The sequence below is a fragment of the Octopus bimaculoides genome, chromosome 7, assembly GCF_046866305.1.
Source record: "Octopus bimaculoides isolate indiv1 chromosome 7, ASM4686630v1, whole genome shotgun sequence".
Lineage (NCBI taxonomy): Eukaryota > Metazoa > Mollusca > Cephalopoda > Octopoda > Octopodidae > Octopus > Octopus bimaculoides.
This window is the reverse complement of record NC_142934.1, coordinates 59,937,011-59,955,704: the sequence shown is the minus strand read 5'-3', so window position 1 is coordinate 59,955,704 and position 18,694 is coordinate 59,937,011. Positions and strand designations below refer to the sequence as shown.

Sequence of the window (18,694 nt, the reverse complement as noted above, 5' to 3'; positions counted from 1 at the left end):
CCTCTCCATCTGTTAACCCATTAGTGTTCTTATTACTGTCAACTTTAATGCTTATTTATTCATATTGTTTTGAATTAATCATGCATTGTCTTATCACTTAAAGATTTCAATGATGTGATTGTTTATTTTTAGAATAACATTGTAGAGTAGGTGGGAGAGGTAGGATCTAGCTGGTTTGAACAAAGCTGGTAGAATATTTGAGCCAGACATGGCAGCTAGTTTAAATGCTAAAAGGTCAATGTGATCTAAATTAAAACCTTACACCAAAATTTCATGTTAATTTCTGTTCCAAGCCCCAATTTAATAAATGACAAAGTTATTTTTTCTAATTTCCTATCTAACCAAGTGGCCAAAGAAACTCTTCACCCATGTAACTGCTGTCACTTATTTAGCAATATCATCAACCATGACATCATGTGACCTTCCTTGACCAATTACAGCCCATCTACCAGTAACTATCTTGAACCTCTCCAGTCATTCAAATTATTGCCAGCCTGATGAGAAGGGCCCCATTAGGGCCTTCAAAACTTGAAGTAGCATGGAATCTGAATCAAACTGTTTTGAATAATAATAATAATAATAAATATATATAGTTTCTGTCTGCCAAATCCACTCACAAGACGTTTTGCCCAAGGTGTCACACAGTGAGACTGACCCTGGAACCATATGGTTGGGAAGCAAATTTCCTACTATGCCTGTCCCTAGTGAGTGGAAGAAGCCTGTCATGTGTGTCTGTGTCTTTGTTTTGCCCCTTTCCCCCACCACTGCTTGACAACAGATGTTGGTTTGTTTACATCCCTATAATTTAGTGGTTCAGCAAAACAGATTGATAGAATAAATACCAAGCTCAGAATAAAATATGTATTGGCATTGATTTGTTTGACTTACCCTTCAAGATGCTGCTCCAGTATGACAAACATAAGATGAGATTAAACATTTCATGATGAGTACTTAAAACCGTGTGAAAGACAACAAAAATATTTTCTATCAATAAATTTTATTCATTATATATAGATCATTGCGTTACTTCAGGATGGAATCATATAGAAATTGTCTTTTCTTTTTGTAAATAAAAGAAAAATCCTCAAAAGTAAATGTATGCTTTTATACCATCACAAATTCAAATAGGAAATTATTTACAAAAGTATGGTTCCAAATTTAGTCAAATTGCATGAAATGAAACTATGATAGATTGATAAAATGGACAGAGGGATACAAAAAATAAAAAAACAAACAAAACCAAAATTGAAGCCGAATTTTAGCAGATATGTTATATGACCCATGTGGAAATATGTGTGAGTAAATAATTTACTTGATTGAAGTTTGTGAAGGTTGACGAGCAACATTCAAGATAAAAATAAAAATTTCAACAAAAAACAAATATAGACAATTAAATAAAACCAACTGTTACAAAGAAACACACATAAACCATAAAACAGTTTTAACAGAAAGCAGTTATCAACAGTTTAGTATAAGTCAAAAGAAATTAATTATCCACACACAAAAATATTTAACAGTTGACAATGTAGACATGTGATTGTATGTATTGTATATAACCAATTCAAACTCCACTTTGCATCCAAAATAATAAATTAAGTAGTATACAGTAGTTTAAGGTATATATATGTATATATATTCAGTATATAACTAAGGTAAGTCTTAGTAATTTAATGTATTCACTTTGGTCCCCTAAATTAAATCACATTATATATATTTATATTTCTTGATACAAAAACATTTAAAAGGTACTGAAAACATTGATGTGTATAGGTTTAAAGTTAACGCACATTTGAAAAGAAGTAAGAGGTCACCATTAGCTATGAAGAAAAAAATTTGTAGTTACAGAACCATATTTTATAAGATGTATGTGAATATGGAAACCATACTCACATATGAGTAGAAACCAAATCAAACTTTGAGGGGAGGGGAAAAAAGTTTTTTTTTTCCTTTTATTTTAGTCAATTTTTATGCTTGTGGGTAAGTAATAAAGAAATGAATAAAAAAAACACAAAACCCTTGATAGGATACCATGAGCAACAGTATGTACCATTTCCATATATTTTGACTTTGACAGTTGTTTAGTCATCCCAAGTCAACCTTTATCAAGGAAGCCAGTGGGTAAAAGGCATTCTAGTTGTGACCTATGTTTTATTGAAACAGAGCATGTAGGACTACATTATTTAATGTGTCCTTTCTGTAAGACAGTAGTGGGATTTGAAGGAGATTTAACTGCTATTTCTAGCAAGTCAAGCGACCATACACAAGGTTACATGTCTCATGTTTATCTGTCAAAATGTGTTTCACGTCATTGCATTGGTGACACAACGGAGGTTTGGCTGCTATTTCTAAGCTATCAAGCAACCATGTACACTCTCACCTGGTAAAAAAATAAAGACTAACGTTATAAGAGCTTCTCATTAGTGTTTAACGTCCATAAGTTTGGAAACAGAAAAACAAGGTTATTCATTTGACATCTGAAATCAAGTAAAGTGTTAAAGAATTTTTCACTTTACTATTGGATGAAAACATCTGCACAAGAGAACAGTGAGCCACATAATAGCCAAAGAAATCAAGCTCTGCATCCAAAAGCTACACTGATGATAATAAATTCCTATCCTTCCCTTTTTTTCTAAAAGACAGAAAAAAAAAAAAAAACAATATAAATTCCAAGGTTTAATGAATTACCGAATTTGAGAACTGGTTAGATGTAAACTCATAGCAAAAAAATAATTTGTCCATATCTGGAATACATATATATATATATGGGGCAGTAAGCCGATCAAGAATTACTAGATGTTAGGTTAGAGGAGTTCCTTTAACAAGATAAAAAAAGAAAAAAGCTCATTTCTGTTAAAGCCTTTAGTGTGTGTAGCTCTTCAGTAAGTGTCGTGGCTGGTCAGTCTGTTGGAAGGAAAAAGAAGAAAAAAAGAGAAACATTATAAAACCGAATAACATAAAAAAAATGCGTTTGAATATTTACTGAACAAAATTATTGTTAGCATTCACAATAGCTTATAGTATAAGAGATAGTTTTTATCATTTATCTTTCACTTCTTTCAGTCATTGGACTACTGCCTTGAAAGACAATTAATCCATTGTTCTCTTTTGTCAAACTGCTAAGTTAAGGGGATGTAAACAAACCAACACCCATTGTCAAGTGGGTGGGGGACAAATAGAACATACACGAGCGAACAAACGAAAAAAAACAATCACTCAACACATTTGATAGGAGTTACATATAAGATCTATTAATAACAGTTTGATTTGGCTCCATGCAACTTAACATTTTGTATTACAAACCGAGCTAAATTTCTATGACAAGCCTATGAAACTCAGTTGCATGGAGCTGAATCAAAATGTTCTTAGTATATGACAGGCTTCTCTTACTTTCCATCTACCAAATCAACTGACAAGATTTTGTTGGCCCAGGGCTATAGTAGAAGACACTTGCTCAAGATGCCACGTAAAAGGACTGAACCCAGAACTATGTGGTGGGGAAGTAAGCAAGCACTTCATTATCCAGTCATGTCTGTGCCAATGAATATTTACTGAATGAGAATATTGTTAGCATTTGCAATAACTTATAGTGTAAGAAATAGTGATCTATGGAATGCAAAATTATAACAGGCTGAAAACTTATTAAAAGAACATATTTGGCTAGCTGTCTAATTTAATAGTTTGCTACTGACTATCAAAAGGAGCCACAGAGCTTGCTTAAATAAATAAGTGCTATCATTGTATCAGCTGAATTTTTTGACAAAAGTTAATGTATTTTTCATTATTTTCAAGGAAAATAACCCTGTGGCATTTAAACTGACCATATCAGGCCTAAACAGTCTACCTGTTTTATGTTCAAACTGACCAGTCCAAAAATAAACAACTGCATCGTCAAAATCTCAAAGCTTCAAGATAATGCATATTTGTTTCAAAACAATGTGAATAAATAAGTATTATAGTTTTTCAGAGTAATCTGAATGCTAAAGGGATAAAAGTTGTTAATGAACAGGCAGAACCATTAGAGTGTGAAAAAAAAAGTCTTACAGTATTTGTTCTGGCTCTTTATGATCTGAGTTCAAATCCTGCTGAGGATTGCCTTTCCGAGGTCATTAAAATAAAGTATCAGTAAAATTAATCCCCAAAATTGCTTGTCTTGTGCCAAAATCAGAAACCATTATTTCAAAGGAAAATAATCAGACACAGACATGGTTGTGTGGTTAAGAAGCTCATTTTTCAGCCACGTAGTCTTAGGTTCTGTCCCACTCCACAGCATTTTGGGCACGTGTCTTCTACTATAGCCCTGGGCTGATCTATGTCTTATGAATGAATTTGGTAGATGGAAACTGTAAGCCCACTGTAAATATCTACATGAGAGGCATGAAACTGAAGTTGCAGACAAAACACTCAGCTTCAGATTGAAAGAAAAGAAAAAAATTGCATGTTTGTCCACCACCACTTGACAACTGGTGCTGGTTTGTTCATGTCTCCCTACAATAGCAGTTCAGCAAAAGAGAACTATAGAATAAGAAACAGACTTATTGCTTACTGATCTCATTAAGTCAAGAAATATTTAAATGAAAAATTCTACATAATATTAAAAGTAAAATAATAAAAATGAAAAAGCATTATAATCATTCCTTGCATGAGAAATGAGGCCAATTTTGATGACTGCAAGTTAGAATTGACTGAATAAGCAAGAAATAGAATTTAGGAACTTTACACTCATGACCAAAGAGATGACAGTCAAAGTGAGTTATATATATACACCCAGAACCACGCTGATAGCTTAGGAGTGAAATTTAGGATTTCTCGGTTTTCTGAGTATCAATTTTGGTAAAACTTTATCCAGCTGGTTTGCACACTATGGGAACACCATAGTTATGTTTTCATTATTCCGTGTAAGATCCATTTTTATTCTTTAGTTTTTGGGTGAACCACGCTAATAGCGTCTTTCCTCTCTAAGAACAATGGGACATGGAAAAGGATTTAATGATGAAAAAAAAGTCTGTCATCATCAAGAAAAGTGCTAAAGGCACCTCTCTTCATGCCACCTTGGAGAAGTCAGCTCCTGTGGACACGTTCAAACAATTCCTGAAGGACCCTTCCCCAAGGAAGAAATGATCTAATGGGACCCCCAAGACTGTGACAGCTAGGGATTTCAGGAATACTGGTCGCAGGTTACATGGGAAACCTGAACAAAAAAGCAAAGCCATTTTCACCATCAACAACAGGGTAGAGGGATCGTGTTGTGGACTTGTTGGTCCAGTCAGGGTGCTTGAAGGGGTTAAAATGACTGCAACCACCTACTGGTCTTGGATCCCTGGCTAGATAACATGCTGCTGTTACTTGTAAGGAATCTCATATTCAAGCATAACAATGCTCCCTCCCACTCTGCTAGGACCACCCAAACATTACTAGGGTCTTATGGCATACAAGGTGAAAGGTTGATGGAGTGGCAACCAGCACCTCCAGATCTCACCCTATCGAAAATCTTTGGTCCATCATTAAACAAGATGTTTATGTCGAAAAATGTCTTATGGGCAACCTCTCAAAGCTGCAGCAGAGGCAGTCCAACCTGCTACCATTAAGAAATTGACAGATTCTATGACTTACAGGATTTTTGAAGTTATCCGTCAAAATGGTGCTTATGTGGCTAAACAATTCATTATGTCAATAAATGTTCTAATATTATGGTTTGCTGTTAAATATATACTCAATGTATGCTTAATACGTATTATTACCCTTCATTTTCTGAAAAAAGAAAATTGTCTAGATGGGCTATTTTCATTCAAAAGCTATTAGTGTGGTTCACCCCAAAACTGAAGAATCTGAAATAAAAAAAGGACATTACACAGAATAATGACAACATAACAACGGTTCATACTGTGTAGACCAGTTGGGGAAAGTTTTATCAAAATTGATTCACAGAAAAATGAGAAATCCTAAATTTCACTCCTAAGCTATTAGCGTGCTTTTGGGTGTATATATAATGAAAGAAATTGTTGTGTACAGTGCTCTGGTGCTCTAAAACTAAGAAGAAAAAAAAAAAGAAAAGCCACCAGGTGTAATGTTAGCGGATTTCAGGACACATGAAAGTTTTGAAGGATGTAGTATCTCGACAGCTAACAACTGATTCAGATAGTTTATTCCATGCTTCAACAATTCTGAGCATGAAAAAATGTTTCCGAAAGTTATAGGTGCTGTGTTACTTTTTGATTTTGTAAGCATGTCCATGAGTGTTTGACATATGGAATTCAAAAAGATGCCCATGCCTAAGGTTGTCGTTGGAAAGATGGTGGATAATCTTGTGGGTGTCTACTAAGTCAGTTATACAATGACAACAATTAACTTATTGTATACAGTCCAAAGGTGCACTACAACAGATTGGAAGAAGACAGAAAGCAGTAAAAATAGAAATGAAAGCAATTAACTCTTTAGCATTCAAACTGATAATATTCAGCCCAAATATTCTATCTATAATTTCAAACTGGTCAGGTCTAACTTCTCACACTTACCCTACAATTTAATTCTAAAAAACACACCATCAACATCTCCAAACTATGAAATAATGCATGATTAATTCAAAACTATGTGAATACACAAGCACCGCATTTGGAAGAGTCATTTGCAATGCTAAAGAGAGATAGCATCGATAGCCAAAAGTGTGTGAACAGTGGTACTCCGTTGGTTACGACGATGAGGGTTCCAGTTGATCTGATCAACGGAACAGCCTGCTCATGAAATTAACATGCAAGTGGCTGAGCACTCCACAGACATGTGCGCCCTTAATGTAGTTCTTGGGGAGATTCAGAGCGTGACAAGGCCGGCCCTTTGAAATACAGGCACAACAGAAACAGTAAGAAAGTGTGAGAGAAAGTTGTGGTGAAAGAGTACAGCAGGGTATGCAACTGGTATTTATTTCATCAATCCTGAAAGGATAAAAAGCAAAGTTGACCTTGGTGGAATTTGAACTCAGAATGTAGAGATGGAGAAAATACTGCTAGGCATTTTGTCTACTACAAGTACAAGGCCTGAAATTTTGTGGCAGGGATTAGTCGATTATATTGACCCCACCCAATACTAAAGTTGGCCTTGGCAAAATTTGAACTCAGAACAAAGAACTGGAAGTATACTACTAAGCATTTTGCCACTGTGCTGCTGTTTCTAACAGTTTGCTGTCTGATGAATGATAATAATAATCACAGTATAAATAAGGAAAGATGAATTTAATATGGGAAAAATTTGATGCATACATGCAAATATTAGAGGAACAGAAAAAAAAATATATTAGTTTAAAAAACAATAAGTCAAACTTATTCTATCGGCCTCTTTTGCCAGACCGCTAAGTTACAGGGACATAAACACACCAACATCGGCTGTCAAGAAGTGGTGGGGGAACAAACACTCACAAATATATATATATACACACACACACACACTTATATATATGGAAAGAAAAGTCACGGTAGAAAAAGCTAAAATAATTTTGTAAAAAACATTTCAGTACCGGTTTCGGTCATTGAAACCCTTTCAAATGTAAGTATGGAAAACAAATTTTGGAAAAATTAAATGAAAAGTATTTTAAAAGAATATTTGCATAGTGTTCAAATACAAATATTCTTTTAAAATATTTTTCATTTAATTTTTCCAAAATTTAATTGTTTTCCATACTTACAGTTGAAAAAGTCTCAATGACCGAAACTGGTACTGAAATCATCATCATCATCATCATCGTTTAACGTCCGCTTTCCATGCTAGCATGGGTTGGACGATTTGACTGAGGACTGGTGAAACCGGATGGCAACACCAGGCTCCAGTCTGATTTGGCAGAGTTTCTACAGCTGGATGCCCTTCCTAACGCCAACCACTCAGAGAGTGTAGTGGGTGCTTTTACGTGTCACCCGCACGAAAACGGCCACGCTCGAAATGGTGTCTTTTATGTGCCACCCGCACAAGCCAGTCCAGGGGCACTGGCAACGATCTCGCTCGAAAATCCTACAGGAGCCAGTCAGGCGGTACTGGCAACGGCCACGCTCAAAATGGTGCATCTCATGTGCCACCCGCACAAGAACCAGTCCAGGGGCACTGGCAACGATCTTACTTGGCTTGCCGGGTCTTCTCACGCACAGCCCATTTCCAAAGGTCTCGGTCCGTAGTCATCGCCTCGGTGAGGCCCAATGTACGAAGGTCTTGCCTCACCACCTCAGCCCAGGTCTTCCTGGGCCTACCTCTTCCACGGGTTCCCTCAACTGTTAGGGTGTGGCACTTTTTCACGCAGCTATCCTCCTCCATTCTCACCACATGTCCATACCAGCGCAATCGTCTCTCTTGCACGCCACAACTGATGCTTCTAATGTTCAGCTTTTCTCTCAAGATACTTACACTCTGACGGGTATTCACATTGACATTACACATCCAACGGAGCATACTGGCTTCATTCCTTGCGAGCTTACGTATGTCCTCAGCAGTTACAGCCCATGTTTCACTGCCATGTAGCATGGTTGTTCGTACGCATGCGTCATACAGTCTGCCTTTTACTCTGAGTGAGAGTCCCTTTGTCGCCAGCAGGGGTAAGAGCTCTCTAAACTTTGCCCAGGCTATTCTTATTCTAGCAGCTACACTTTCAGCGCACCCACCCCCACTACTAACTTGGTCGCCCAGATAGCGGAAGCTATCGACTACCTCTAGTTTTTCACCCTGGAATGAGATAGAAGTTGTTTCCTGTTTGTTTGCAGTCTTTATTGCACCTGAACATCTGCCACAAACAAAAACTAACTTGCTAGTTAACCTGCCTTTGATGTTGCTGCACCTCTTATGTGTCCATAGCTTGCACCGGGTACATCTTATAGAGTTACTACCTACTCCTTTTCTACATACTGAGCAGGGCCATCTACCTGAAGGGGTTTGTGTTTTATCTACCTTCCTACTTATTAGGATTTTGGTTTTAGCTAGGTTGACTCTAAGGCCCTTCAATTCTAGACCTTGCTTCCACACCTGAAACTTCTCCTCTAGTTCTGATAGTGACTCCGCAATTAGGGCAAGGTCATCAGCATAGAGGAGCTCCCAGGGGCAACCTGTCTTGAACTCCTCTGTGATTGCCTGGAGGACTATGGTAAATAATAGGGGGCTGAGGACGGAACCTTGGTGGACCCCTACCTCTACCCGGAATTCATTGCTGTACTCATTTCCAACCCTCACCTTACTGGCCGCATCTCTGTACATGGCTCGCACAGCTCTCACTAGCCATTCTTCTATCCCAAGTTTCCTCATTGACCACCAGATAAGGGATCGGGGGACCCTGTCAAAGGCTTTCTCCATGTCAACGAAAGCCAGGTACAGAGGTTTATCCTTGGCTAGGTATTTCTCTTGCAACTGTCTCACTAGAAATAAGGCATCAGTAGTGCTTTTACCTGGCACGAACCCAAACTGCATCTCATCTAAATTGATTCGCTCCCTAATTAGTTGGGCTATGACCCTCTCTGTAACTTTCATAACCTGATCTAACAGCTTGATGCCTCTGTAATTATTTGTATCTAAAGCGTCCCCTTTACCTTTGTAGCAGTTGACTATGATGCTGCTACACCAGTCATAGGGTATGACTCCTTCGTGTATCACCTGGTTCGTAATACGGGTGACTAGGCTATAGCCAACACTGCCAGATATTTTGAGCATCTCTGCAGTGATTCCTGATGGGCCGGGGGCTTTCCCGGTCTTCATACTCTTAATTGCTTTATCTACCCTGGTACTATCAACTCGGATAGCTGGTCCCTCTATTGGGTCGACATAAGGCAGGCTCTCTTTCTCCCATTCATTCTCTTTATTAAGCAATCTATCGTAGTGGCATCTCCAGACCTCTTTCTTTGCATCCTCATTTAATGCAAGCGTACCATCATCCATGCGAACACATTTCTCTCCTTTTTATAAAATTATTTTAGCATTTTCTACCTTGACTTTTTTTCCATATATATATCAACTCGTGTGTTCCTTTCCAACCTTCTATATATGTATACATACACACACGATGGGCTTCTTTCAGTTTTCGTCTACCAAATTCATTCAAGGTTTTGGTCGGCTTTGGGCTATCGTAGAAGACACTTGCCCAAGGTGCCACGCAGTGGGACTGAACTTGGAACCATGTGGTTGGGAAGCAAGCTTCTTACCACAAAGCCACACAGGGTGGAAAAAAAAGCACACTCCAAGACATTAGAGCAATAATGTATTTTTTAGGAAGTTAAAAGTTATGGCCAGTCATCGAGTGATCATTGGTTTCGCACCTATAAAGCGGTATAAGTGGGTCACAGAGAGACCATTTGTTTTGCATCTATAAGCGCTTCGTCAGACTTAAATGGCTGAAGGCACATGATCTCTCTAGAACTGGAGGAAGAAATACATAATGGTCAGTTGGTGTTGTAAACAAAAAAAAATTGTCCATGCTGCATGACGGGGTTATCCCCCTTACATCGACATGGGACTGTTCAACAAAAGGAATTCGCCATTCATTGAACAGTCCCATCACAGCTCCTTCGAATATCACTATAGCGGAAGCCGATCTAAGGGTGATCGGCTCCGTCCCACAGCATGGACAATTATTTTATTTTTTTTTACAAAACCAACAGGCAGTTACGTATTTCTACCTCCAGTTCTAGAGAAGTTAAGCGCCTTCTGTAATTTAAATCTCACGAGTCACCTATACTGCTAAGCGTTTTGTAGGTGCAAAACCAATGGTCAATCTATGACCTACCATAACTTTTAACTTCCTAACACACACACACACACATTCACACTAAGGTGTGTGGCCAAGTGGTTAGGGTGTTGAGATAGTGATTTTGATTACTGAACTCGGTGGTGCGTTGTATTCTTGAGCAAAACACTTCATTTCATGTTGCTTTGCCATCACTCTGACATCTGATGTTTGACACACAGTGCGCCTGTATAAGTAATGTCGATTTGATGGCGAGAATGAGCACAAAACATTTGATGATAATCAAATCATCTGTGGATGTTGTTTATCAAGAAATTGCAGAAACATCTTTCTCAGACTCGGGGAGACTACCAATAACCTCTATACACAAAGGGAACATCAAATGGCATAACTACAGAGTTGTACCCACCAGACTTGGGTACAACTCTGTAGTTATGCCCATCAAAGGATAAGGTGTTAATGCGAGAAAGTCTACATACACAGAAACTCCTACATAATGTGCACACACATAGACATATACATAAATAGAAGCAATAATATATCCATGTGTGTTAGAAAGTAATACAAACAAAAACATAATCACAATCACACACACACGCACACATTTCCCAAGCTGTCGACTCAATCCTACTACAGATCTATTGCCCAAGTGTTGAGTGTTGGTGAAGCTCTCACCAACTCCAGCTGTCAGATTCTGAATGTACTGTTGGGTCAAAGGATGGATGTGTCAAGAGGGTATCTACATCTGCTCATGCCCGAATAGGCATCAAAAACAGTTAGTGAAAGCATGGTACATGTTAGCAAGTTATATTTGCTTATGGGTGACGGCAAGTTTAAAGTACATGCATATACAAAACAAACATGCTTTTAACTTATACCTGTGCATGTTGAAGTATGTCATTCATATTCTTGCCACAAATCTCTTAACCTTTTAGCACTCAGATTACTCTCTCAAATCTAATGCTTATCTATTCACATAGTTTGGAATTAATCATGCATTATCTCACAACTTCAACATTTTAATGATGTGATTGTTTATGTTTTAGAAGCTAGATCTGGCCAGTTTGAACATAAAATGGGTAGAATATTTGGGTCAGATATTGCTGGTTTAAACACTAAAAGGTTAAGGAATATCTCGAACATGTAAAGCATAGTGATAAGGCACAAGGCCAACTTTTATCAGTGGACACCATATTTTCTGGCAAAATAATCAAATTTTTTAGACCAAAATTTACATCCAAAAAGCATAGGTTGATTTAAACACCAAGATGAGGCCCCAAAATTCCATTTGAAATGCATCAAGATTTGGAAAGATAGTGTTGAGGTTTGAATGTTTACACTACATATTTATACTATGTACTACATCGACCTGTATGCTGGATAATGGGGTAATTGATGTAATTAACCCTTAAATATAATACTAGTTCTTACTTTAGTGATTCTAAAGAGATGAAAGTCAATGTCAATGAAATGAAAGCATGCAAAGAACTAAACACCATAACGAAGTTAACAGTCAACGTAAAATGCACCATTTCGAGCGTGGCCGTTGATCGTTACCAACGTCGCCTCCCTGGCACGTGAAAAGACATTCGAGCGAGATCGTTGCTAGTGCCGATGGGCTGGCGCCTGTGCAGGTGGCATGTAAAATACACCATTTCGAGCGTGGCTGTCGCCAGTTCCGCCTGACTGGCCCTCGTGCCGGTGGCACGTAAAACACCCACTACACTCTCAGAGTGGTTGGCGTTAGGAAGAGCATCCAGCTGTAGAAACTCTGCCAAATCAGATTGGAGAATGGTGTCGCATCCTGGTCCACCAGTCCTCAGTCAAATCGTCCAACCCATGCTAGCATGGAAAGCGGACGTTAAACGATGATGATGATGAATAATGCTTTATTTGCTGTGATAGGCCCATTCATTTTTTTTAAAAATCTGTTTTAGTCAGTAGTTGGGGAGGAAGGATGGAAGGTATCTTCAAACTGGAAACGTGGCCTGGGAGCTTGCAACAGAGTGGATTCCACTAAAGTGATGTTAAACAGGGCAACAGATTAAGCCTACCATACAAGTAGGTTATGGTGGGTATTGAACTCAGAATGGTAACAAGTTGGTACAAACACCACAAAGTATCTGGTCCAATGTTCTTACAGTCCTACCAATTTGCCACCTTAGATTGGTATTTATTATCAACCCCCACTTTCCTGCAAAGGCAAAGTTGACCTCAGTAATATTTGAACCCTGAGCACAATATTGAGAGGCATTTTATCTGATACTCTAACAACTCAGCCAGTTTGCTCTAGACACAAAAGTCACAACCACAGGGAGGAGCAAAAACAAAGTCACATAAATTCAAGTGGAATAATAATTATTGGTATAAGACCAGGAATTTGGAGAGAGGAAAACATTTGATTGTATATTTTACTCTCAGAAGGATAAAAAGGAAAGTCGACCATAGCAGGATTTGAACTCACAATGTGACTTACTGCTGCTTTCTTCCCCCTTTTTTTACTCTTTTCCAAGGAGCTGCAGTGCAACTCAGCACTGCAGTCAATACACTCATTATTATTAATAATAATAATAGGTGGACGAATATACACAAATAAATGATAGCGATGAAACAAGCTAACCAAATGAAATAGATGAATTAATGGAAAAATATAAAATGTAGTTTCAGTAGGTCTTTGTGGTTTTTACTAAGATTTTTGTGAAACAAAAGAATCGAACAGAATGCATCTCTGAATTAACAGATAAAATAAAAACCTATCTATTCAGATGACTCAAGTAATAGAACCACAATTTAAATGATGTTATGTTTTTGGTAAAGAGACAATCCCATACAATTAGAAACAATTCTTAAAAACTCTTCAAGAGAGAGGGAGAATTTCTCTCTTCAATTCAAAATGAATTTTAAAAGACTGTTTAGGTGTCATAGGAGAGAATGTCATGTAGAAGAATGCAATACAGCAGCAGAGAGTAATATAAGCTTGAAAGAAAAAATGAACAGCAAAAGTGCTGTCAAAAGCAGTGCTAAAACTAATAGATCTAAAGTTAAATAGTAACTTGTGGATATAGTTACAGAAGAGGAATAGGTTTAACCCAGAGATTTAAGATTGGAAAGCAGAAGTAAGAACTGATCAAATGTGAAATTAGAATGCAATCAGAATCAAATTCAGTATTACTTTTCTCAGATTACAGTTCAATTGCTATAGCAACTAGTTCATCAATTTGTTGATCCAGATATGTATGGTTGTTACAAGATTTGTATATGTCGTTTGATGCAGCAGCAGCAGGGTGGAAGAGGCCTTTGTGACAAGCCCTGCACCAGATGGCTGAACATGATTGGGGAAGATCTCCAGAGGATCGATGTCACCTTGGAAGATGCAGAGGGGCTGGCATAAGACCACCAGCAATGGTGAGAGCTGGTGGATCTGGTCAGCTCTATGCATGATGATGTCTCTGGGACCACTAACTTAGAATGACCCTAGCTCCATCAAGCAAGAGTATGAAGCCAATCAAATCAGATGTAAACAATTTTTTTTTCCAGTGGTACATAAGAGAAGAGAAAAAGGAGACAAACTAATTCTGTATTTTTTACCTGTACTGATATAAGATGAACTATTTCTTATTTTATAAATTACTAACAACAGTAGTAGAGATAACAAGTTTCTATAAATGAAAATAATTTTCAATCTATGGAGGGAGCATGTGAGGTAAGGTGTTCAACGAAAGGTTAAGGTTGCATTTGTTTTTGAATTTAGATCAGTTCAATCTGGCCTGATCCAGAATTAAACAACTATTATCTAGAAGGGTAAAAGAATATATCTGGATAGTTATGCACATATATTTACATATGCACTTAAACAATATGACTAGTACATATCACTCTCCTAGAAGGGATGCCTTCCCCACAGCTTTACATGCATGTGTTTTGACTGCCAATAAATGAATCTATTGCTTTACAATTATATAAAGCAGATACAGACACATGTATAACATTACACACCCATGTAATCAGATGAGGCTAAGATTCATGGACAAAAGAACCTAGACAACATTGCCTCCTACAGAGGGGAAGTGGAACAAAATTAACAAACAAAAAAGCAAAAATTTCAATCTTCATTTAAAAAAGCAGACTGAGAGATGTGTCACAACTGAAATGGAGGTATGACAAGCAGAGATACATTTTAGGTTGTAGACCTTTTACTGCCTACAAATTAAGGAGAATATATTTCTAAAAAGATACAGGAAGCAAGTTAAGAAGATATATATATATCCTGGAAAACACCGAGGTATTATAGAAATGCAAAGAAATCTGAGTGGGGAATAACAAGGCAATATGGAAATGGCATAAATGACTGAAAAATCAATCATTTGTTTTATGTCTGTTTTTCCATGCAAGCAGGAGTTAGAAGTTTATATCCTTGAGGCATTGTTTTACAGCTTCATACCCTTCCTGTAGCTAACCATACCTGTTTTTTTTTGTTTTTTTTCAAGTAAGGGATAATTTATTTCACACATCTTTGATGATGTGAAACAAATAGAAGGATATTAAAGATTTACAGACAATAAAGTAAAAGATAAGCAGAGGAACAAAGCAGAAAATTTTAAAAAAACTAAATGTGATGCACTAAATTTTCTATGGTTTTGAAGCTTATATTTTAGAACAAAGGTTTCTTAAAAGGAAGGCATAAAGAATGGGTCTTGACATAAGTCAACTGAACAAAGAAAAATTGTTGAGAATTTTTCAGAATTTTTTTTTTTTTTTTTTTAACATGAGGTAAGTATAAATGATGTTTAAGTATAAGTTACTTTTGAAATGCTTATAGTGAAGCAAAAAAAAAAAAAAAAAAGAGAAATGAAACAAAAGCAAGATTTAAAACTGCAGCCAAGATACACTAAACATGAACTAAAAGAAATAATATAAATATTTTAAGACTCTAATAAATTACTAAAATATATTAGTTTTATTCTAAGAGATTTACACTGCTTACATTGGTCTCTGAGGCATCATTTACTCCACTGTAACACTCTTTGCTAGGTTCCGGGGGCAGTCAACCTAGAAGAGAAAGTTAGTAGTTATCTCCCTTGAACTAAATAGTTAAAGGCGAGTTCAAAACTTAAGTGAATATAGATGTCCAATTTCTCAACAGAAAGCAAATTGTGCTTACACGTGTTTATTAACTTCTGATTTGATATTTTAAATAAATAAAAATATGAATAATGGTGTTAATAATTTCTCTCATTAGCACAAGGATTATTATATTTAAAGAAGAAGGATACAGTGAAATAGTATTATATGTTAGGAGTTGTTATTAACCTAAAATAGTGTGATTTTAGTTTAAAACATTAAGAAACAAAACTCAATACTTTGACATATTTTCCACTCTTCTACTTATTCAGTAACTCCAAGCATTTTTAATGGAGCACAAAGATGGATAATGTGGTTGGAATAACTTGTACTATGTTGGTGCTTATTTAATGGATAGCTATGATATTAAAACTTAGAATATGGAATAATAAAACTAAATATTATAAAGATAATTAACGCAGCATTATCATTTCAGCCACTGTATTGTCTTTCAAAGCTTTAGCACTTGCATCATTTAGTACTGCATTTTTCTGCATACAAGTGGAATTCTTTAGGTCAAACTTTACAGCCAAAAATCATTGGTCAACATATACACCAAGACGATTTTGGAGGACCAACTATTCCATGTGAAATGCAGTAGGGTTTGGAATGATAGTCAATAAATGTATCAGTTGAATTTGAGTTCCTCTTTTTGCCTCTGGAGAGGAACAAATACTTTTGTATTAACCCGTATAAAAATGGCTGGGCCGATCTATCATCGTCATCATCATCTTCATTTAATGTCCATTATCCATGCTGGCATAATCCCCAATATTTTTTATACTACAAAGGTCATGTCTACACAAGAAGATCAGATATACATACATATATATATATATATGCATGTGTACACATACACACACCATTATGCGTGTTACGGTGGTGAGTTGGCAGAATTGTTAGCATGCCAGATAAAATGCTTAGTATTATTTCATTTGTCTTTATGTTCTGAGTTCAAGTACCACTTTGCCTTTCATCCATTTGTGGTCGATAAATTAAGTATTAGTCAAGCATTGGGATCAATGTAATCAACTAGACCTCTCCTCCAAAATTTCAGGCTCTGATCCTATAGTAGAAAGGATTATTATATGGATGTGTGAAGCAGATAAGGTAACACACCCTTTCTACAAATTGCAAATTTCACAGTTGACAATGGTCCAGCCTCAGGTGAAACACTGAGTAAACTGTGGCTTGATATAGTCAACATGTCTATCCTTCCAACCTACCCAAAGTTTTGGGTTTTATATCAGATGTTGTTTGCACTATGTAAAATACATTTTAAATATATTTTATAGCTCTTACATAATGATACATATGAACATGCACATTTTCATATCTACAAAGATTAAGGGATAATTTTTCTTTTACAGAATATTCAAACTGAACCTTTTTTTTCTTTTTGTATCTTGAAAAGTGGTTTTGATTCAGAATAGAAACATTAGTAAGTTTCACTGTCAAAGAGTCGAGTATCTGTTAAAATTCAACTGGATGCCAACAAATATAACAGAGGTATCCAGTTACTGAAATAGTGATTTGGATACTATATTGCTTGAAAGCAACAAATCAAATAATATCAAAACGATGCTATTTTTTAAAATTAAATTTATACATAAACCACCCATAAAGCATTTCCTTCAAAGATGGAAGAATTACTGTATTTTCATCATTTAAATACTTAGGGAATGATTAGCAAAATCAAATCTGAATACTGCTAACCCACAAGCTGGTTGGTTGTTTTCATTAATAACCCTTTAGCATTCACATTACTGTCAAAAGATATGCTTATTTATTCACAATGTTTTGAAATTAATCATGCATTATCTTGTACCTTTGTAATCTTAATGAGTTGACTTGATTTTTAGAATGATATTGTACAGTTGATGTGCGAGGCCACACCTGACCAGTTTAAGCATAGAACAGGAAAAAATATTTTGACCAGATGTAACTGGTCTAAATACTAAAGGGTTAATATAATTAACAGTGGTAGATTCTCTGAAACTGTTGAGTACCTTATATTTATTTAATCAGGTCTAAGGTTTAAAACCCACAAGAGTAGATAATCTTTTATTCCTCTGGGTCATCAAATGTGTCTGGTAAATTCAAGGGTAAAAAAGGGTTTAAAGTAACTAAATTCTTCCTACTGAAATAAAGACCTTGTGCCAAAGTTAGAGATCATTGTTATGCTTATCAGTAATACCTTTTTTTTTAATATACTCAGTGGCTTTCTCCATAGACTAAGAAGTAAATTTTTTGCAAATTATGAGCCCTTGATATAATTTCGATTGTATTGATAATGTTATTTGGAATAAGAAATAAAGGTTGCATAATTTTGATATATCATCATTCCTAAATAGGTGTGGTAACTGTGTAATACTGTCTGGAACAGACTTTTTTAGAAAAAAAAAACCAAAAAAACGGTGAATTAAATCTACAAATATATCAGTAGTTAAGAAGAAATTTATATTCTATGTAAGCACAGCTGTTAAAAGCAAAGCAGTTAAAAGTGATCAAAAGCAACAGTAATATTTCAAGGGCATGTAAAGAAAATTACATTAAGTGAAAAAAAAAATTATATATATATCATACAAAATTGTAACAAATAACACTAAAAATAATATTCATCATCATCATTATTGTTGTTGTTTAACATTTGTTTTCCAGGCTAACATGGGTTGGACGTTTTGACAGAAGCTGACATGCCAAAGGACTGCAAAGAGCTCCAGTGTCAACTTTGGCATAGCTTCTATGATTGGATGTCCTTTCTAATGCCAACCATTTCAGAGAGTGGTGCTAGATGCTTTTTATATGACACCAGGACTAGTGAGGTCACCAAGTGACTTGCAAGAAAAGGCACCTCAACTGAAAAGGTGTAGT

General features: G+C 36.2%; 1 protein-coding gene across 4 annotated transcripts in view; it reads right to left on the bottom strand.

The window, feature by feature from the left end:
- Window positions 1-980: 980 nt before the first annotated feature.
- Window positions 981-18,694, bottom strand: part of LOC106875022 (glutamine--fructose-6-phosphate aminotransferase [isomerizing] 2) — a 68,674-nt gene continuing 50,960 nt past the window's right edge. For 2 of the 4 annotated variants that reach the window (XM_089355375.1, XM_014922974.3), the window contains 2 exons: window positions 15,684-15,748; window positions 981-2,901 (listed from right to left, as the gene is read on the bottom strand). In XM_089355375.1, coding sequence (XP_089211501.1) covers window positions 15,704-15,748 — 45 coding nt within the window. In that variant the 3' untranslated portion in view covers window positions 981-2,901; window positions 15,684-15,703. The remainder of the gene's footprint in view (window positions 2,902-15,683; window positions 15,749-18,694) is intronic. The other 2 variants (XM_089355376.1, XM_014922975.3) reach the window with 1 other exon arrangement.